Source organism: Salmo salar, chromosome ssa17, assembly GCF_905237065.1.
Source record: "Salmo salar chromosome ssa17, Ssal_v3.1, whole genome shotgun sequence".
In the NCBI taxonomy this organism is placed as follows: Eukaryota; Metazoa; Chordata; class Actinopteri; order Salmoniformes; family Salmonidae; genus Salmo; species Salmo salar.
In genome coordinates, this window is record NC_059458.1 from 34507630 (window position 1) to 34530645 (window position 23016).

The 23016-nt window shown below is 47.2% G+C and overlaps 1 protein-coding gene across 1 annotated transcript; it reads left to right on the forward strand.

The window, feature by feature from the left end:
- Positions 1–1910: 1910 nt before the first annotated feature.
- On the forward strand, positions 1911–22960 carry LOC106592791 (lysosome-associated membrane glycoprotein 1). Its single transcript, XM_045699566.1, has 9 exons — positions 1911–2212; positions 13649–13767; positions 13935–14151; positions 14420–14581; positions 16430–16638; positions 16727–16852; positions 17165–17231; positions 17434–17601; positions 21580–22960. The coding sequence occupies exons 1-9, from the start codon at positions 2161–2163 to the stop codon at positions 21717–21719; spliced, it is 1260 nt and encodes a 419-aa protein (XP_045555522.1). The 5' UTR covers positions 1911–2160; the 3' UTR covers positions 21720–22960.
- The last annotated feature ends 56 nt before the right edge of the window (positions 22961–23016 follow it).

A 23016-nucleotide genomic window follows, 5' to 3' on the forward strand; every position in this document is an offset into this window, starting at 1 on the left:
TGACTACTGCTGTCTGCCTTTCCTCTTTACTATAAGATACTGACTACTGCTGTCTGCTGTTCCTCTTTACTATAAGACACTGACTACTGCTGTCTGCCTTTCCTCTTTACTATAAGATACTGACTACTGCTGTCTGCTGTTCCTCTTTACTATAAGACACTGGCTACTGCTGTCTGCCTTTCCTCTTTACTATAAGACACTGGCTACTGCTGTCTGCCTTTCCTCTTTACTATAAGATACTGGCTACTGCTGTCTGCCTTTCCTCTTTACTATAAGACACTGACTACTGCTGTCTGCCTTTCCTCTTTACTATAAGACACTGACTACTGCTGTCTGCCTTTCCTCTTTACTATAAGACACTGGCTACTGCTGTCTGCCTTTCCTCTTTACTATAAGATACTGGCTACTGCTGTCTGCCTTTCCTCTTTACTATAAGATACTGACTACTGCTGTCTGCTGTTCCTCTTTACTATAAGATACTGGCTACTGCTGTCTGCCTTTCCTCTTTACTATAAGATACTGACTACTGCTGTCTGCTGTTCCTCTTTACTATAAGATACTGGCTACTGCTGTCTGCCTTTCCTCTTTACTATAAGATACTGACTACTGCTGTCTGCTGTTCCTCTTTACTATAAGATACTGACTACTGCTGTCTGCCTTTCCTCTTTACTATAAGACACTGACTACTGCTGTCTGCCTTTCCTCTTTACTATAAGATACTGACTACTGCTGTCTGCCTTTCCTCTTTACTATAAGACACTGACTACTGCTGTCTGCCTTTCCTCTTTACTATAAGACACTGACTACTGCTGTCTGCCTTTCCTCTTTACTATAAGACACTGACTACTGCTGTCTGCCTTTCCTCTTTACTATAAGACACTGGCTACTGCTGTCTGCCTTTCCTCTTTACTATAAGATACTGGCTACTGCTGTCTGCCTTTCCTCTTTACTATAAGACACTGACTACTGCTGTCTGCCTTTTCTCTTTACTATAAGATACTGACTACTGCTGTCTGCCTTTCCTCTGTACTATAAGACACTGACTACTGCTGTCTGCCTTTCCTCTTTACTATAAGACACTGGCTACTGCTGTCTGCCTTTCCTCTTTACTATAAGACACTGGCTACTGCTGTCTGCCTTTCCTCTTTACTATAAGATACTGGCTACTGCTGTCTGCCTTTCCTCTTTACTATAAGACACTGACTACTGCTGTCTGCCTTTCCTCTTTACTATAAGACACTGGCTACTGCTGTCTGCCTTTCCTCTTTACTATAAGATACTGGCTACTGCTGTCTGCCTTTTCTCTTTACTATAAGATACTGACTACTGCTGTCTGCTGTTCCTCTTTACTATAAGATACTGACTACTGCTGTCTGCTGTTCCTCTTTGCTATAAGACACTGGCTACTGCTGTCTGCCATTCCTCTTTACTATAAGACACTGACTACTGCTGTCTGCCTTTCCTCTTTAACATAAGACAATAGACTTTATATATCTCTCCACATAGATCACAGACAAGTTATAAAACATTGGCTACCATCCTTTATTTAACCAGACAGGTCACATTGACATCTTTTCCAAGTGAGCCAAGACAGCAGTATACATAGTTAACCAACATAAAACACATAAATCTACTAGATCATTAGTACTTGTTTATCTGCTATGTAAATATGTTTTTCCTTTTTGAGGGTTGCTCGGGCCTCCCCGTGGCCTATAAATAGCTGTTGTTTTTAAATATCCAGAATGAAATAACCCATTCTATGATACAGTATTTTACAGTAGAAATCTGATTCTGATTTGAGCAGGGTTTGCCAGTAGTAGCATAGTACTGAGTTGTGTCTGGGAGGGGAGCTGTAATAAGAGGGTGTTGCTGGCCTCCTCACGTGACGGTGCTGGGTGCTTCTAAAGCTGGGTTCACGTGACTGGACGTTCCCTCCTCGTATGAAGGACATGAAAGGGAGCGATACTGTCAGACTTCAGCAACCTGCTCGGAAAACAGGACCACGAATATGAAAAAAGATTAAATAACCGCCAAATAAAGGGGACTAACAAGAAAAGGAAGGTAGATCTTTACTTTTCGGGGTTGTTATTGCACTGCCTGGACAGCTGCGTTGGACAAGCGGTGTGTGCTATCCATTAAACTGAACTCTGGACTTGAAACATGACTCGAACATGTCCATTCGTTGTCGGGATCGCCTGCTTTGCGATTCTTGGTAAGTGTTTATTATAGTGGTGGTCGATCGAGGACCGTTACTGAGACGGAGGGGGACATGAAACGACGTCATAATCTCCGCTAGTGTTATATTATCGTGTAGTATGGTGACTGTTAATTCGGCGTAAGGAAGTTGGAAATAAATAGATAATTCTTTAGGAGCCTATGACATAAAGCATATTCTTTTATTATGTATTTGGATATACGTTTTTATTTATGGACGTTTCAGTGTAACGTGTTATTTTTTTCTCTCTGTCGTATTTGTACACATGTTGATTTCGTCACGATGTCCAGGACATGTTGTGTGACAGACAGTAGAAGGTCAAGTGAATCAAATGGGAACAGACAAACGGGCAGTTTGTTTTCCTAAAATCAACAACGCGTCTGTCTCTCTGTCAACCCATTGTTCCGGGAACGCTTCACGTGACTGTAGAGGTGCTTTGTGTGTTGAAACACTGGCTCCTCTATGACCGACCATTAGCTGGCCGGTGGCCGCTCAGACTGAGTGACACACACACACACACACACACGAACACACAGATGTGTTGTCACAACACTGTCACTGTCAACCGACTATAAGCTATAGGCCTAATGTAGGTTTGTTTCTACTGTTTTGTGGACAGTTTGTGCGCTGTGCTGCTGTTCATGGACCAGGTCACAGTTTGTGTGCTGTGCTGCTGTTCATGGACCAGGTCACAGTTTGTGTGCTGTGCTGCTGTTCATGGACCAGGTCACAGTTTGTGTGCTGTGCTGCTGTTCATGGACCAGGTCACAGTTTGTGCGCTGTGCTGCTGTTCATGGACCAGGTCACAGTTTGTGTGCTGTGCTGCTGTTCATGGACCAGGTCACAGTTTGTGTGCTGTGCTGCTGTTCATGGACCAGGTCACAGTTTGTGTGCTGTGCTGCTGTTCATGGACCAGGTCACAGGTTCATTGACATTTGAAACATTTGCCTTTATTTAGTATTTAATGTTGATAAGATCCAGGCCTACATAAGAAAGGGAATCAGGATGCTAAGGTGTGTGTGTGGTAGTTAACCTGTGATTACAGTGTTGAGTCACATGTTTTCTCTCTACTGCTGTGGAAACAGTATTATAGTGTGGTTGCTCTTTTTTTTCAGTTGTGTGTGTGTGTGTGTGTTTTAGGGAGGATGTGAGGCAGGCAGGGTCATGTTCAACCCCTGGAGTAAAACTCCCTGAGTCATCACACACACACACACACACACACACACACACACACACACACACACACACACACACACACACACACACACTCCTTTTCTGGTCTATATCTGTGTGATGTGATCAATCAGTTTATTCCAGTTATTCCAGTTAAGAATAAAAATTATGATTTTTATTTTAACAGTTCCAACCTGGACTAGTTTTCAACAATAATGTCTACAGTGAGATGTACAGTAGGCCTGATCATTTCTACAGTGAGATAGATGTACAGTAGGCCTGATCATTTCTACAGTGAGATGTACAGTAGGCCTGATCATTTCTACAGTGAGATGTACAGTAGGCCTGATCATTTCTACAGTGAGATAGATGTACAGTAGGCCTGATCATTTCTACAGTGAGATAGATGTACAGTAGGCCTGATCATTTCTACAGTGAGATAGATGTACAGTAGGCCTGATCATTTCTACAGTGAGATAGATGTACAGTAGGCCTGATCATTTCTACAGTGAGATAGATGTACAGTAGGCCTGATCATTTCTACAGTGAGATGTACAGTAGGCCTGATCATTTCTACAGTGAGATGTACAGTAGGCCTGATCATTTCTACAGTGAGATGTACAGTAGGCCTGATCATTTTATCTTCATCTTTACTGTTACTTAGTGTTGCACTATCAGTAGCTAACTTGCTTTGGTGAATGTTTGCTATTAGCTGTGTACAAGGCCAGGGGATTGTTTGAAAGAGAAACTCACATCTACTACCATGAGAGTTCGTTAGTACTCCCTTATTTCTGCTTCTCATCACCTGTTATAAAATGACAACAATGCCTTGCTAGTTGACTTACTTTTCCACTGTCGAAGCGCTGTTTCCTGAAGCATTCTGCCCTGTTCTGAAAGAACTCCCTGGGTTTACCATCATGCTGTGGATGTTTGGTCAGGATATGTCGTTTTATTAATTTGTTCCTTATGCGAGACTCATTACAAAGTACTTCCACACACAAAACACATTGTGGGCGCTCCTCGTTATAAGTTTGTATGAAAGAGAGAGAAACTCATCGCTGTATTTGCGTTTAATGACAATTGAGTTGAGTCAGAACTTGCTGTGGCTAGCTTGACTCCATTTAATGACAGCGGTGAGTGGGAACAACAAGTCATTGGCTGACAGCGCATCATCTGCTGCTGAACCACAGCGCTGCGTCGTGTGGGTCGCGGAGTGATCTTCAAGAAAACTGCAGAAAAAAGATCCGGTAAACCGTGAAGCACACCAGGCATCTCCCTCTCCCTCACACTCGCCCAGCTGCCAAACTGACCAGAGATCACTGCTTAAGCAGAAAGCGCACTGAACAGAGAGCAGATGCATTTGGCCAAATCAATTCCAGTAATTAATGAAACCAGAGCCAGCATCAGGCCTCGTCAGGCTCCCTGCTCTGGATGCTGATGACCTCATCTTAGACAGGCTGTGTCTCAAGTGGCACCCTATTCCTAATGTAGTGCACTACTTTTGACCAGGGCCTATAGGGGATAGTGCACTACTTTTGACCAGGGGCTATAGGGGATAGTGCACTACCTTTGACCAGGGGCTATAGGAAATAGTGCACTACCTTTGACCAGGGGCTATAGGAAATAGTGCACTACCTTTGACCAGGGGCTATAGGAAATAGTGCACTACTTTTGACCAGAGGCTATAGGAAATAGTGCACTACTTTTGACCAGGGGCTATAGGGGATAGTGCACTACCTTTAACCAGGGCCTATAGGGCTGCTCAAAAATAGTCCTGGTCAAAAGTAGTTCACTATATAGGGAATAGGATGTCATTTAGAATTCACTCTTAGTTCATCTGACATTCATTCTGTCTGAACACTAGTGCTGATTTGGATGAATTGATCCTCTGAGGAGAGATAGGAAGCCAGTCTAGACTATTGAGGCACGCCCTCTGGTCAGGTACTCCTTAGCCACACACTAATAACCTGACCTTTAAAGAGTATGTTGGTAGACACATATTTAACCCCTCGACCTCTGTCTGTTGTGGTAGCCAGCAGCTGTAAATGAGTCTGAATAGTGCACTATATAGGGTGTGCCATTTGGAACACATAGCAGGTATTAGTCTGTAGTAGGCTGTGTGTGCCAGACTAGAGGATTGGTAATAAATGGTTTGGTAATGGTACATGGTATTAATAGTCTGTCGTAGGCTGTGTGTGCAGGACTAGAGGGTTGGTAATAAATGGTTTGGTAATGGTACATGGTATTAATAGTCTGTCGTAGGCTGTGTGTGCAGGACTAGAGGGTTGGTAATAAATGGTTTGGTAATGGTACATGGTATTAATAGTCTGTCGTAGGCTGTGTGTGCAGGACTAGAGGGTTGGTAATAAATGGTTTGGTAATGGTACATGGTATTAATAGTCTGTAGTAGGCTGTGTGTGCCAGACTAGAGGGTTGGTAATAAATGGTTTGGTAATGGTACATGCGAAGGAGGAGGGAGGGACCTGCCAGTTTTACATCTGTACTGTCCTTACATCATCACGGGAAACATTCTAGAACTCCTCTCATGCTTGGAACTGAACTGCTAGAACTTAATTTGGTCGTACGGACAGGTGGTGATGCTTCTCAGCTGTAGACCTGAGGGTTCTGGATTATGTTCTAGACTTGTGTTCAGGCTGTGAAATCACTTATCTGTCTATCTAGATTGAAATGTGACCTGAGTCCCTGTCTCAACTCTAGATTGATATGTGACCTGAGTCTCTGTCTCAACTCTAGATTGATATGTGACCTGAGTCTCTGTCTCAACTCTAGATTGATATGTGACCTGAGTCCCTGTCTCAACTCTAGATTGATATGTGACCTGAGTCCCTGTCTCTCTCTCAACTCTAGATTGATATGTGACCTGAGTCCCTGTCTCTGTCTCAACTCTAGATTGATATGTGACCTGAGTCCCTGTCTCAACTCTAGCCCTCTACTACCCTCTGCTGGTCATTGCTTAGTACTGATGTTTCCCTGCACTGGATGGAGTTTGCTTGATGTTGTTGCTCAGGTTGTACAGTCGTGGCCAAAAGTTTTGAGAATGACACAAATATTAATTTCCACAAAGTTTGCTGCTATTGTGTCTTTAGATATTTTTGTCAGATGTTACTATGGAATACTGAAGTATAATTACAAGCATTTCATAAGTGTCAAAGGCTTTTATTGACAATTACATGAAGTTGATGCAAAGAGTCTTTTTCAAGACCTCTGCAATCCGCCCTGGCATGCTGTTAATTAACTTCTGGGCCACATCCTGACTGATGGCAGCCCATTCTTGCATAATCGATGCCTGGAGTTTGTCAGAATTTGGGGGGTTTTGTTTGTCCACCCGCCTCTTGAGGATTGACCACAAGTTCTCAATGGGATTAAGGTCTGGAGAGTTTCCTGGCCATGGACCCAAAATATCTATGTTTTGTTCCCCGAGCCACTTAGTTATCACTTTTGCCTTATGCAAGGTGCTCCATCATGTTGGAAAAAGCATTGTTCGTCACCAAACTGTTCCTGGATGGTTGGGAGAAGTTGATCTCGGAGGATGTGTTGGTACAATTCTTTATTTATGGCTGTGTTCTTAGGCAAAATTGTGAGTGAGCCCACTCCCTTGGCTGAGAAGCAACCCCACACATGAATGGTCTCAGGATGCTTTACTGTTGGAATGACACAGGACAAGCTTTTTTCCGGATGCCCCAAACAATCGGAAAGGGGATTCATCAGAGAAAATGACTTTACCCCAGTCCTCAGCAGTCCAATCCCTGTACCTTTTGCAGAATATCAGTCTGTCCCTGATGTTTTTCCTGGAGAGAAGTGGCTTCTTTGCTGCCTTTCTTGACACCAGGCCATCCTACAAAAGTCTTCACCTCACTGTGAGTGCAGATGCACTCACACCTGCCTGCTGCCATTCCTGAGCAAGCTGTGTACTGGTGGTGCCCCGATCCCGCAGCTGAATCAACTTTAGGAGACAGTCCTGGCGCTTGCTGGACTTTTTTTGGGTGCCCTGAAGCCTTCTTCACAACAATTGAACCACTCTCCTTGAAGTTCTTGATAATGCGATAAATGGTTGATTTAGGTGCAATCTTACTGGCAGCAATATCCTTGCCTGTGAAGCCCTTTTTGTGCAAAGCAATGATGACGTCACGTGTTTCCTTGCAGGTAACCATGGTTGACAGAGGAAGAACAATGATTCCAAGCACCATCCTCCTTTTGAAGCTTCCAGTCTGTTATTCAAACTTAATCAGCATGACGGAGTGATCTCCAGCCTTGACTTCGTCAACACTCACACCTGCGTTAATGAGAGAATCACTGACATGATGTCAGCTGGTCCTTTTGTGGCAAGGCTGAAATGCAGTGGACATTTTTTGGGGGATTCAGTTAATTTGCATGGCAAAGAGGGACTTTGCAATTAATTGCACTCTTCATAACATTCTGAAGTATATGCAAATTGCCATCATACAAACTGAGGTAGCAGACTTTGTGAAAATTAATATTTGTGTCATTCTCAAAACCATGACTGTACAGCAGCTGTGAGATGAGACTAGCACCACAGAATTTCTAAACCAAGACTGCTTACGAAGCGCATCACACAGGAATGCTTGCGAAACAGACCAGGCCGAGGTTTGGGGTTTGAGAAGTCAATAAGAGAAGTGAAGAATTCTTCCTTAGTAGTTGGTTTTCTCTAAATCTTGAGTCACAACCTAGATTGGAGGCGATGTCTGAAGTAGTTGAACATGTTATTACTCCATGTAAGAGTTTCTAGTTTGGCTGGTTCTAGTGAATGGTGATGGCCACCCAGGGGCTCCTGACAGAGTGACTGATTCAAAACTTCTCTTCAACCACTTGGATCCATTTCTATTCAACCAGGTCAATCAGAGAACAGTGAAGTTATAGGATGTAATATGTATGTATGGTTTCTGTAACTGATGGAAACAAGTATTAAGGTTTAAATAATCAATGGAACAATTACATTTACGTCATTTAGCAGACGCTCTTATCCAGAGCGACTTACAAATTGGTGCATTCACCTTATGATATCTAGTGGAACAACCACTTTACAATAGTACATCTATATCTTTTTTTTGGGGGGGGGGGGGGTTAGAAGGATTACTTTATCCTATCCAAGGTATTCCTTAAAGAGGTGGGGTTTCAGGTGTCTCCGGAAGGTGGTGATTGACTCCGCTGTCCTGGCGTCGTGATAGAGCTTGTTCCACCATTGGGGTGCCAGAGCAGCGAACAGTTTTGACTGGGCTGAGCGGGAACTGTGCTTCCGCAGAGGTAGGGAGGCGAGCAGGCCAGAGGTGGATGAACGCAGTGCCCTTCTTTGGGTGTAGGGACTGATCAGAGCCTGAAGGTACGGAGGTGCCATTCCCCTCACAGCTCCATAGGCAAGCACCATGGTCTTGTAGCAGATGCGAGCTTCAACTGGAAGCCAGTGGAGTGTGCGGAGGAGCGGGGTGACGTGAGGGAACTTGGGAAGGTTGCGGCGTTCTGGATGAGTTGTAGGGGTTTAATGGCACAGGCAGGGAGCCCCGCCAACAGCGAGTTGCAGTAATCCAGACAGGAGATGACAAGTGCCTGGATTAGGACCTGCGCCGCTTCCTGTGTGAGGCAGGGTCGTACTCTGCGAATGTTGTAGAGCATGTACCTACAGGATCGGGTCACCGCCTTGATGTTAGCGGAGAACGACAGGGTGTTGTCCAGGGTCACGCCAAGTCTCTTAGCACTCTGGGAGGAGGACACAATGGAGTTGTCAACCGTGATGGCGAGATCATGGAACGGGCAGTCCTTCCCCGGGAGGAAGAGCAGCTCCGTCTTGCCGAGGTTCAGCTTGAGGTGGTGATCCGTCATCCACACTGATATGTCTGCCAGACATGCAGAGATGCGATTCGCCACCTGGTTATCAGAAGGGGGAATGGAGAAGATGAATTGTGTGTCGTCAGCGTAGCAATGATAGGAGAGACCATGTGAGGATATGACAGAGCCAAATGACTTGGTGTATAGCGAGAATAGGAGAGGGCCTAGAACTGAGCCCTGGGGGACACCAGTGGTGAGAGCACGTGCTGCGGAGACGGATTCTCGCCACGCCACCTGGTAGGAGCGACCTGTCAGGTAGGACGCAATGCAAGAGTGAGCCGCGCCGGCGATGCCCAACACGGAGAAGGTGGAGAGGAGGATCTGATGGTTCACAGTATCAAAGGCAGCAGATAGGTCTAGAAGGATGACAGCAGAGGAGAGAGAGTTAGCTTTAGCAGTGCGGAGAGCCTCCGTGACACAGAGAAGAGCAGTCTCAGTTGAATGACCAGTCTTGAAACCTGACTGATTTGGATCAAGAAGGTCATTCTGAGAGAGATGGCAAGAGAGCTGGCCAAGGACGGCACGCTCAAGAGTTTTGGAGAGAAAAGAAAGAAGGGATACTGGTCTGTAGTTGTTGACATCGGAGGGATCGAGTGTAGGTTGTTTGAGAAGGGGTGCAACTCTCGCTCTCTTGAAGACGGAAGGGACGTAGCCAGCGGTCAAGGATGAGTTGATGAGCGAGGTGAGGTAAGGGAGAAGGTCTCCGGAAATGGTCTGGAGAAGAGAGGAGGGGATAGGGTCAAGCGGGCAGGTTGGTGGGCGGCCGGCCGTCACAAGTCGCAAGATTTCATCTGGAGAGAGAGGGGAGAAAGGGGTCAAAGCATAGGGTAGGGCAATGTGAGCAGGACCAGCGGTGTCATTTGACTTAACAAACGAGGATCAGATGTCGTCAACCTTCTTTTCAAAATGGTTGATGAAGTCATCCGCAGAGAGGGAGGAGGATTCAGGAGGGAGGAGAAGGTGGCAAAGAGCTTCCTAGGGTTAGAGGCAGATGCTTGGAATTTAGAGTGGTAGAAAGTGGCTTTAGCAGCAGAAACAGAGGAAGAAAATGTAGAGAGGATGGAGTGAAAAGATGCCAGGTGCGCAGGGAGGCTAGTTTTCCTCCATTTCCGCTCGGCTGCCCGGAGCCCTGTTCTGTGAGCTCGCAATCTGTCGTCAAGCCACGGAGCAGGAGGGGAGAACCGAGCCGTCCGGGAGGATAGGGGACATAGAGAGTCAAAGGATGCAGAAAGGGAGGAGAGGAGGATTGAGGAGGCAGAATCAGGAGATTGGTTGGAGAAGGTTTGAGCAGAAGGAAGAGATGATAGGATGGAAGAGGAGAGGGTAGCGAGAGAGAGAGAGAGAGAGAGAGCGAGAGCGACGGCGGCGCAATACCATCTGAGTAGGGGCAGAGTGAGTGGTGTTGGAGGAGAGCGAGAGAGAAAAGGATACAAGGTAGTGGTCGGAGACTTGGAGGGGAGTTGCAGTGAGATTAGTAGAAGAACAACATCTAGTAAAGATGAGGTCAAGCGTATTGCCTGCCTTGTGAGTAGGGGGGGACGGTGAGAGGGTGAGGTCAAAAGAGGAGAGGAGTGGAAAGAAGGAGGCAGAGAGAAATGAGTCAAAGGTAGACGTAGGGAGGTTAAAGTCACCCAGAACTGTGAGTGGTGAGCCATCCTCAGGAAAGGAACTTATCAAGGCATCAAGCTCATTGATGAACTCTCCAAGGGAACCTGGAGGGTGATAAATGATAAGGATATTAAGCTTGAATGGGCTAGTGACTGTGACTGCATGGAATTCAAAGGAGAAGATAGACAGATGGGTCAGGGGAGAAAGAGAGAATGTCCACTTGGGAGAGATGAGGATTCCAGTGCCACCACCCCGCTGACCAGATGCTCTCGGGGTATGCGAGAACACGTGGTTAGACGAGGAGAGAGCTGTAGGAGTAGCAGTGTTTTCTGTGGTAATCCATGTTTCCGTCAGCGCCAAGAAGTCGAGGGACTGGAGGGTAGCATAGGCTGAGATTAACTCTGCCTTGTTGGCCGCAGACCGGCAGTTCCAGAGGCTGCCGGAGACCTGGAACTCCACGTGGGTAGTGCGCGCTGGGACCACCACGTTAGAGTGGCAGCGGCCACGCGGTGTGAAGCGTTTGTGTGGCCTGTGCAGAGAGGAGAGAACAGGGATAGACAGACACATAGTTGACAGGCTACAGGAGAGGCTACGCTAATGCAAAGGAGATTGGAATGAAAATTAACTAAACAATTGGGGAAGCGAGAGAGCAGGGCCTCCCTCACTAACCATTCACTGAAACAGTCAAATATAACTTTTCCAACTTCCACTTTAGAAATGATAATTGATGTAAACTTCAGTGGTTCAATGTTCCCAGGAATAGGCTCAAACTTAGTTTGTTCAGCTAGATAACTTGGTATAGTATTCTTCCGTGAAACCCACCCAGTGCACCGTTTCCTATGACGCCGTAGCGAACTAGCATGCTAGCATCCAATAACACATGGTTAGCACCAATACTTGGTTACAACAAACTACCAATGAATCATTCGTGTCCGTGTCTAGTTCCTTTCATAACGCAGAAGTAATTAAATGTTGGCTAGCTAACACAAAGTCAGTCCTGCTAGCTACACAAGTGGACTACACGTCTCGAAAGTTCAGAAAGTTAAGCTTACGTTGCAAAAATCTTATTGACTATAAATGATACAGTGCTGGTAGAGTTGGCTAGCTAGCAATGGCTGCGTTTACCTTTATCTTTGATACAAAGACAACTATGTAGCTAGCTAACATTACACTAATCAAAAGGTTCCGTTGTAATGTATTTAGTTTCTACAGTACTGCTAGTTGGTAAAGTTGGCTAGCTAGCTGTGGTGTTGTGGTGTTGACGCCGTTTTCGCTGCGTCGCTGCGAACGAATACAGCTGGCTAGCTAACCTTGTTAGTTTCTCAAAGCTACACCTTTATCCTTGATACAAAGACAGCAAAGACAACTATGTAGCTAGCTAGCTAGCTAGCTACTCAAATCGTTCCGTTGTAATGTAATATTACCCGCGGAGCGAAGCACAGCACGACTACTCACTCCAGCATCCGGTCCAGAATTAGCATTATAAAAGATAAAACCTTAACATACTGTGAACTGATCAAAGTACACGATTGTCCTAAGGTAATAGACAGAGGTTAGTAGGCTACAGTTAACCCAATATTTTTAAATGTTTATTTATTTAACTAGGCAAGTCAGTTAATAAGAACAAATTCTTATTTTCAATGACAGCCAAACCCAGACGACGCTGGGCCAATTGTGCACCGCCCTATGGGACTCCCAATCACAGCCAGATGTGATTCAGCCTGGATTCAAACCAGGGACTGTAGTGACACCTCTTTCACTGAGATGTAGTGTCTTAGACCGCTGCGCCACTCGGGAGCCCTAATATAATATAATGGGCCCTAGGGCCTTCGATAGGCTATAAAACATCATTGTGTGTGTGTGTGTGTGTGTGTGTGTGTGTGTGTGTGTGTGTGTGTGTGTGTATATATGTATGTATATATTAAACATAAAGGACCATAAGTAGCATAATGTGAACCACAACATGTGGTCCTTAGGTCAATACATACCTGAATGGGCCCTAGCAAACCATATGCTAAAGGCTACTAGTTAGCATTATCATACAACATGGGTTCTACAATCTATTAACAGTATGTCCTTAATATAGCACAGGACACAGATAACTCGCTTAGTCAAGAAGGCATACTGGAGAGTTCTCTGATGGCTACCAAACAATGTCTGGTGTAGTGTGTGTGTGTGTGTGTATGCTGGTCAGCTGGGGACCATCTGATGCGTCAGGTGAGCGGTCAGGTGACTAGGCGGCCATTTTGGAGAAACACTTTGCCACTATGATAGTGAGTTTTGTAGTGAACTGGGAATAATCCACAACACTCCAACCTCATGAGAGTGAAAAACTTAAAATTTTCCTGAAAAACAACTTAATGTGAAAGGAGGGTCTTTGATTTGACGGCATGCACACGTGCAGTTTGGCACGAGACCACCGTTAGAACAGATAACGTGTTTCTGCACATGAGCTTGATATCACTTTATAAGCCTGATCATGGATTTCTATTGGAGAAGCAGTTTCTGCCTGTCTTCATACTGTACTGACTGATAATACTACTCAGTTTGTGTGACCGTAGTCCAGTCAGTCATGGTTATAGTGGTAATGATGATATCTCCTCCCAGGTTGTGTGACAGTAGTCCAGTCAGTCATGGTTATAGTGGTAATGATGATATCTCCTCCCAGGTTGTGTGACAGTAGTCCAGTCAGTCATGGTTATAGTGGTAATGATGATATCTCCTCCCAGGTTGTGTGACAGTAGTCCAGTCAGTCATGGTTATAGTGGTAATGATGATATCTCCTCCCAGGTTGTGTGACAGTAGTCCAGTCTCAGGTCACTCTGGAGGTGACAGAGGGAAACTCCACCTGTATAAAAGCTGAACTCTCCGCCTCCTTCTCCATCACCTATGACACCGCCAACGGCACGGTAAAACCACATCCCCCACAATCCTCTCCGGCTTAGAGAAACAGATTGTACTTTTGATAATGTCCTGAACATAAGTCTCTCTTCCCAAGACAACTGTGTGCATGAGTTTGGGCAAACGATACTATCCTGAACATGTTTTAAATGTACAAACTTCTTCTTCTCTCCAGCGTACGGTGATGGTGCCCCTCCCAGGGTCGGCGGTGGTGGGTGTGGCCAGCTCGTGTGGGGGTGACGGCCGCTCCCCCTGGCTCGTGGCGTTGTTCGGGGATGGCCACGCCCTGGGCCTCGGCTTCTCATCCAATGACAGTCTGTACAGCGTTGCTAACCTCACCCTGCAGTATAACCTCAGTGATGTCTCCAACTTCCCAGAGGCCAACAGCACCGGTGAGAAAGAGACACGCACACACACACATACTAACACACGGAGGCACGCTACACACACATACTAACACACGGAGGCACGCTACACACACATACTAACACACGGAGGCACGCTTCACACACACACATTAACACACGGAGGCACGCTTTGCTCATACACAAACACACACACACACACATTAACACACGGAGGCACGCTTTGCGCATACACACACACGGAATGGATTATTATTTGATTTCTGACCAATGTGTCTTGTCTGTTTTTCTACAGATGTGGTAACTGTGGAGACGACCTCTGTAGGGATGGTTGCTAGGGTCAACACCACCTACAGATGTATCAGTGCCTCACCTGTCATTGTGGGAGGAGCCACCGTCACCTTCTCTAACGTCACCATGGAGGCCTTCATGACAGGAGACGATCTGAGCCCCAACGGTACAGCCCCCAATCCCACCCTTTTCCCTAAATAGTGCACTACTTTGGACCAGGGATAATTTGGGATGCAGCCTTATTGTCCATCACTGACCATCAACCATTAACAACTGTACACTGACCATTAACAACTGTACACTGGCCATTAACAACTGTACACTGACCATTAACAACTGTACACTGACCATTAACAACTGTACACTGACCATTAACAACTGTACACTGACCATTAACAACTGTACACTGACCATTAACAACTGTACACTGACCATCAACCATTAACAACTGTACACTGACCATCAACCATTAACAACTGTACACTGACCATTAACAACTGTACACTGACCATTAACAACTGTACACTGACCATCAACCATTAACAACTGTACACTGACCATTAACCATTAACAACTGTACACTGACCATTAACAACTGTACACTGACCATTAACAACTGTACACTGACCATTAACAACTGTACACTGACCATCAACCATTAACAACTGTACACTGACCATTAACCATTAACAACTGTACACTGACCATTAACAACTGTACACTGACCATTAACAACTGTACACTGACCATCAACCATTAACAACTGTACACTGACCATTAACAACTGTACACTGACCATCAACCATTAACAACTGTACACTGACCATTAACAACTGTACACTGACCATTAACAACTGTACACTGACCATCAACCATTAACAACTGTACACTGACCATTAACAACTGTACACTGACCATTAACAACTGTACACTGACCATTAACAACTGTACACTGACCATCAACCATTAACAACTGTACACTGACCATTAACAACTGTACACTGACCATCAACAACTGTACACTGACCATTAACAACTGTACACTGACCATTAACAACTGTACACTGACCATTAACAACTGTACACTGACCATCAACCATTAACAACTGTACACTGACCATTAACCATTAACAACTGTACACTGGCCATTAACAACTGTACACTGACCATCAACCATTAACAACTGTACACTGACCATTAACAACTGTACACTGGCCATTAACAACTGTACACTGACCATCAACCATTAACAACTGTACACTGACCATTAACAACTGTACACTGACCATTAACAACTGTACACTGACCATTAACAACTGTACACTGACCATTAACAACTGTACACTGACCATTAACCATTAACAACTGTACACTGACCATTAACAACTGTACACTGGCCACCAACCATTAACAACTGTACACTGACCATTAACAACTGTACACTGACCATTAACAACTGTACACTGACCGTCAACCATTAACAACTGTACACTGACCATTAACCACTGTACACTGACCATCAACCATTAACAACTGTACACTGACCATTAACAACTGTACACTGACCATTAACAACTGTACACTGACCATTAACACTTTGGTTATTCCTTTACATGTTTGACTTTGACCACTTACCTTATGGTGTTTAAATGAACAGTATGAGGGTATTGACCCGTGTTGTGTGATAGCTGGTCTGAACAGTATGAGGCTATTGACCCGTGTTGTGTTGTGTGATAGCTGGTCTGAACAGTATGAGGGTATTGACCCGTGTTGTGTTGTGTGATAGCTGGTCTGAACAGTATGAGGGTATTGACCCGTGTTGTGTTGTGTGATAGCTGGTCTGAACAGTATGAGGGTATTGACCCGTGTTGTGTTGTGTGATAGCTGGTCTGAACAGTATGAGGGTATTGACCCGTGTTGTGTTGTGTGATAGCTGGTCTGAACCGTATGAGGGTATTGACCCGTGTTGTGTTGTGTGATAGCTGGTCTGAACCGTCTGTACTGTTCTTCCCAGAGAGTGTGTGTACTGCTGACCAGAGCTTCACCACAGCCCCGCCTCCACCCCCCTCCACCACCACAGCAGCCCCCGCCCCCGTCCCCACCCCCCCTGGAACCCCCAGCCAGGGCAGCTACTCTGTCTCCAATAGCAACGGGACCGTCTGTCTGCTGGCCCGCATGGCACTGCAGCTCAACATCTCCCACTTCTCTGCCTCGCAGAATAAGGTAACCCACACACTCATGTACACACACATACACACACACATTGTCCCAGTAACACACAATAACCTGTCCCTCTCCTCCTCATTGACAGACTATCCAGGAAGTAGTAAACCTGCTGCCCAATCAGACGACCAGCTCAGGATTATGTGACCCCACCAGCGCCACCCTGGTGCTGACGCAGGGCAGTGCCACGAACCTCAGCTTCCTGTTTAGTCTGGTGACATCATCACTCTACTGTTTACCTGTCTGTCAGTCTTTTACACTTTTGTCTGTGTCTGTCTGTCTGCCTCCCTGCCTATCTGGTTATCAGTCTGTCTGTTTACCTATCTGTCTGTCTCCCTGTCTGTTTACCTGTCTGCCTGTCTGTTGGTCTGTTTACCTGTCTGTCTGTCTGTCTGTCTGTCTGTCTGTCTGTCTGTCTGTCTGTCTGTCTGTCTGTCTGTCTGTCTGTCTGTCTGTCTGTCTGTCTGTCTGTCTGTCAGTTCTCTCTCCTCTCCTCCGTGACTGATGTTCTTTCTTCTCTTTCCAGAACAGCACGTCTAACAGGTACCACCTGACTGGTCTGTCTGTGGTAGCAGCTTGGTCTGATATGACAGGTTAGTGTTTCCTCTGTTATCAATAGTGTCCATATAGACCAAACAGGACTGAGATTATATATACTACCCCTCACCTTTACCACCTCTCTCTCTCTGTTGAGGATTTACTGTTCCATAACAATGTCTGGATCTCTGTTCACCTCTACCTCTCTACACTACCCCTCTCTCTCCCTCCCTCCGTCCTGTCTCTCCCTCCCTCCAGCCCCGTTCGACACCAGTAACAGTAGTCTGGACTACCTGCGTGGCTCCCTGGGCCGTAGCTACATGTGTATTTCAGAACAGACTCTGGCTGTAGACCAGAACTTCTCCCTCAACACCTTCCAGCTGCAGGTCCAGCCCTTCGGCATCACCAGAGGACAGTTCGCACAAGGTACTGGACACGATCTAATCTAGTGTTCTCTCTCTCTACCCTTTCATATGATCTATCCATCTCTCCTCTCTCTCTCTACCCTTTCATATGATCTATCCATCTCTCCCCTCTCTCTCTCTCTACCCTTTCATATGATCTATCCATCTCTCCCCTCTCTCTCTACCCTTTCATATGATCTATCCATCTCTCCTCTCTCTCTCTACCCTTTCATATGATTTATCCATCTCTCCTCTCTCTCTCTACCCTTTCATATGATTTATCCATCTCTCCTCTCTCTACCCTTTCATATGATCTATCCATCTCTCCTCTCTCTCTCTACCCTTTCATATGATCTATCCATCTCTCCTCTCTCTCTACCCTTTCATATGATCTATCCATCTCTCCTCTCTCTCTACCCTTTCATATGATCTATCCATCTCTCCTCTCTCTACCCTTTCATATGATCTATCCAGCTCTCCTCTCTCTCTCTACCCTTTCATATGATCTATCCAGCGCTCCTCTCTCTCTCTACCCTTTCATATGATCTATCCATCTCTCCTCTCTCTCTCTCTACCCTTTCATATGATCTATCCATCTCTCCTCTCTCTCTCTCTACCCTTTCATATGATCTATCCATCTCTCCTCTCTCTCTCTACCCTTTCATATGATTTATCCATCTCTCCTCTCTCTCTCTCTCTCTACCCTTTCATATGATCTATCCATCTCTCCTCTCTCTCTACCCTTTCATATGATCTATCCAGCTCTCCTCTCTCTCTCTACCCTTTCATATGATCTATCCAGCTCTCCTCTCTCTCTCTCTACCCTTTCATATGATTTATCCATCTCTCCTCTCTCTCTCTCTCTCTACCCTTTCATATGATTTATCCATCTCTCTCTCTCTCTCTCTCTACCCTTTCATATGATCTATCCAGCTCTCCTCTCTCTCTCTACCCTTTCATATGATCTATCCAGCTCTCCTCTCTCTCTCTACCCTTTCATATGATCTATCCAGCTCTCCTCTCTCTCTCTACCCTTTCATATGATCTATCCAGCTCTCCTCTCTCTCTCTACCCTTTCATATGATCTATCCAGCTCTCCTCTCTCTCTACCCTTTCATATGATCTATCCAGCTCTCCTCTCTCTCTCTACCCTTTCATATGATCTATCCATCTCTCCTCTCTCTCTACCCTTTCATATGATTTATCCATCTCTCCTCTCTCTCTCTCTCTCTACCCTTTCATATGATCTATCCAGCTTCTCTCTCTCTCTCTACCCTTTCATATGATCTATCCAGCTCTCCTCTCTCTCTCTCTCTACCCTTTGTCAATGGTTGTCCTTGATTAGAAGTTCTCTATTTGTATCAATGACCTTGACATTATTTTTTCTGTGTTTCTCCCTCCCTCCACATCCCTCCTCCCTCCCTCCACATCCCTCCTCCCTCCCTCCACATCCCTCCTCTCTCCCTCCACATCCCTCCACATCCCTCCTCTCTCCCTCCACATCCCTCCTCTCTCCCTCCACATCCCTCCTCTCTCTCCCTCCACATCCCTCCTCTCCCTCCCTCCACATCCCTCCTCTCCCTCCACATCCCTCCTCTCCCTCCACATCTCTCCTCTCCCTCCCTCCTCTCTCTCCCTCCACATCCCTCCTCTCTCCCTCCCTCCTCTCTCTCCTTCCACATCCCTCCTCTCTCCCTCCACATCCCTCTCTCCTCTCCCTCCACATCCCTCCTCTCCCTCCCTCCTCTCTCTCTCTCCTACATCCCTCTCTCCTCCCTCCACATCCCTCTCTCCTCTCCCTCCACATCTCTCCTCTCCCTCCTCTCCCTCCCTCCTCTCTCTCTCTCCCTCCACATCCCTCCTCTCTCTCCTCACATCCCTCCCTCCACATCCCTCCTCTCTCTCCCTCCACATCCCTCCTCTCTCTCCCTCCACATCCCTCCTCTCTCTCCCTCCACATCCCTCCTCTCCCTCCCTCCACATCCCTCCTCTCCCTCCCTCCTCTCTCTCCCTCCCTCCTCTCTCTCCCTCCCTCCTCTCTCTCCCTCCCTCCTCTCTCTCCCTCCCTCCTCTCCCTCCCTCCACATCCCTCCTCTCCCTCCCTCCACATCTCTCCTCTCCCTCCCTCCACATCTCTCCTCTCCCTCCCTCCACATCTCTCCTCTCCCTCCCTCCTCTCTCCTCTCCCTCCCTCCTCTCTCCACATCCCTCCTCTCCCTCCCTCCACATCCCTCTCTCCTCTCTCTCTCTCTCTCCTCTCCCTCCCTCCTCTCTCTCTCTCCCTCCACATCCCTCCTCTCTCTCCCTCCACATCCCTCCTCTCCCTCCCTCCACATCCCTCCACATCTCCCTCCCTCCACATCCCTCCTCTCTCTCCCTCCTCTCTCTCCCTCCAAATCTCTCCTCCCTCCCTCCACATCCCTCCTCTCCCTCCCTCCACATCCCTCCCTCCACATCCCTCTCTCCTCTCCCTCCACATCCCTCCTCTCTCTCCCTCCTCTCTCTCTCTCTCCCTCCTCTCTCTCTCCCTCCACATCCCTCCTCTCCCTCCCTCCTCTCTCTCTCTCCACATCCCTCCTCTCCCTCCCTCCTCTCTCTCTCCCTCCACATCTCTCCTCTCCCTCCCTCCACATCCCTCCTCTCCCTCCACATCTCTCCCCTCCCTCCTCTCTCTCCCTCCACATCCCTCCTCTCTCCCTCCACATCCCTCCTCTCTCCCTCCACATCCCTCCTCTCTCCCTCCACATCCCTCCTCTCTCCCCCTCCACATCCCTCCTCTCTCCCTCCACATCCCTCCTCTCTCCCTCCACATCCCTCCTCTCTCCCTCCCTCCACATCCCTCCTCTCCCTCCCTCCACATCCCTCCTCTCCCTCCCTCCACATCCCTCCTCTCCCTCCCTCCACATCCCTCCTCTCCCTCCCTCCACATCCCTCCTCTCCCTCCCTCCACATCCCTCTCTCCTCTCCCTCCACATCCATCCTCTCCCTCCTCTCTCTCTCTCCCTCCTCTCTCTCTCTCCCTACATCCCTCTCTCTCTCTCCCTCCACATCCCTTCTCTCTCTCCCTCCACATCCCTCCTCTCTCTCCCTCCACATCCCTCCTCTCTCTCCCTCCACATCCCTCCTCTCCCTCCCTCCACATCCTTCTCTCCTCTCCCTCCACATCCCTCCTCTCCCTCCCTCCTCTCTCTCTCTCCCTCCACATCCCTCCTCTCCCTCCCTCCTCTCTGTCTCTCCCTCCACATCCCTCCTCTTCCTCCCTCCTCTCTCTCTCTCCACATCCCTCCTCTCCCTCCCTCCTCTCTCTCTCTCCCTCCACATCTCTCCCTCCCTCCACATCTCTCCCCTCCCTCCTCTCTCTCCCTCCACATCCCTCCTCTCTCCCTCCACATCCCTCCTCTCTCTCCCTCCACATCCCTCCTCTCTCTCCCTCCACATCCCTCCTCTCCCTCCCTCCACATCCCTCCTCTCCTCTCTCTCTCTCCCTCCACATCCCTCCTCTCCCTCCCTCCACATCCCTCTCTCCTCTCTCTCTCTCTCTCCCTCCACATCCCTCCTCTCCCTCCCTCCACATCCCTCTCTCCTCTCTCTCTCCCTCCACATCCCTCCTCTCCCTCCCTCCACATCCCTCTCTCCTCTCCCTCCACATCCCTCCTCTCCCTCCCTCCACATCCCTCTCTCCTCTCTCTCTCTCCCTCCACATCCCTCCTCTCCCTCCCTCCACATCCCTCTCTCCACATCCCTCTCTCCTCTCTCTCTCTCCCTCCACATCCCTCCTCTCCCTCCCTCCACATCCCTCTCTCCACATCCCTCTCTCCTCTCTCTCTCTCCCTCCACATCCCTCCTCTCCCTCCCTCCACATCCCTCTCTCCTCTCTCTCTCTCCACATCCCTCCTCTCCCTCCCTCCACATCCCTCTCTCCTCTCTCTCTCTCCCTCCACATCCCTCCTCTCCCTCCCTCCTCTCTCTCCCTCCACATCCCTCCTCTCCCTCCCTCTAGCGGAGGAGTGCCAGTTGGATCAGGACAACATGTTGATTCCCATTGTTGTGGGAGCCGCTCTGGCCGGCCTGGTTCTCATTGTTCTCATCGCTTACCTCATCGGCAGGAAGAGGAGCCATGCTGGATACCAGACCATCTGAGAACACTGACACACAACCTGTGTGTATCAAACGGCACCCTATTCCCTATATAGTGCACTACTTTTGACGAGAGGTCTATGGGGTAGTGCACTACTTTTGACCAGAGGTCTATGGGGTAGTGCACTACTTTTGACCAGAGGTCTATGGGGTAGTTTACTACTTTTGACTACATTTTACATTTTAGTCATTTAGCAGACGCTCTTATCCAGAGCGACTTACAGTAGTGAATGCATACATTTCATACATTTTTTTTTTTTCTCCCTCCGTACTGGTCCCCCGTGGGAATCGGACCCACAACCCTGGCGTTGCAAACACCATGCTCTACCAACTGAGCCACACGGGACTAGAGGTCTATGCGGATTCTGGTCAAACTTAGTGCACAATATAGGGAGTCTTTTCAGACAGATTGCAGAGAGCCTGACGCTCCAACCAACCACTGCTTCTGATGACTGACTGGACCATGTACAAACCAAGCCCTCTCTGCAGTGTGTGTGTGTGTGTGTCCTCTGTATATTGTTATTCACAGCAGCTCATGCTCTGCTACCTACTAACAGACTACTGCCTGGTCAAACCTACTATCCCCCTCGTCTCTCTGTCTCTAGCCCATCTCCACTGCAGCTGGCTCAGTATACCTTTTTAGTTCTGATATCATTTCATGTTTGACTTGGATGGATTCTCACTTAAAAAGGAATTTAAAGATTTTTTTTAAATAGCAGTTTTTGTGTAAATGAATCTGATATTAAATGATATAGTATTCTCTTATGGAAGAGTGGGTCTTTCCTAGAACCACATTTTGTGATGGACTCAACCAGCTTCCCTTCCTTCCTCATCTCCTTTCCTTCAGGACCACCATCTTTTCTATGACATCACCTAGGGAGGTCTGAAGACTCCTGTGGGGGGAAAAAAAGGGAAACTTCAATGTCTAACAACTCCACTGTGGTCAGAAATACTGACCGGATTATCTTGTAAGTCACAAGATCATTTGACAGGCCTTATGGGGGGGTTGTGTTTTTACTGCATTTCAAAACAAAGGGTTGTGGACGGTGTTAGACTGAGGAACAGAACAAGGTTGTTACATGGATGTGTTGAACTGGTGTGAAATATAGTGGAACTCTTCCTCTCCTCCCATGAGATTGTGTTGATATCGATTGTAGCAAGTTGATCTTATTTTTGTAGAGAATGCTTTGATCATTTTTCTTATATGCATCTTGCTAAGGTCAATAAAAGACGTTTGAAACTTTCTTCTGCTTCCTGAGTTGAGAATAGATGGGGTTTGTAGTTCCCAGCACTAGGGACT

Bases quoted from the DNA above. Each gene is read 5' to 3' on its own strand.
- LOC106592791 (XM_045699566.1), top strand. From the start codon at position 2,161: ATGACTCGAACATGTCCATTCGTTGTCGGGATCGCCTGCTTTGCGATT. The intron at 14,152-14,419 runs GTGAGAAAGAGA...GTTTTTCTACAG, and splicing joins CCCAGAGGCCAACAGCACCG to ATGTGGTAACTGTGGAGACG. The intron at 16,853-17,164 runs GTGACATCATCA...TTCTCTTTCCAG, and splicing joins TCAGCTTCCTGTTTAGTCTG to AACAGCACGTCTAACAGGTA.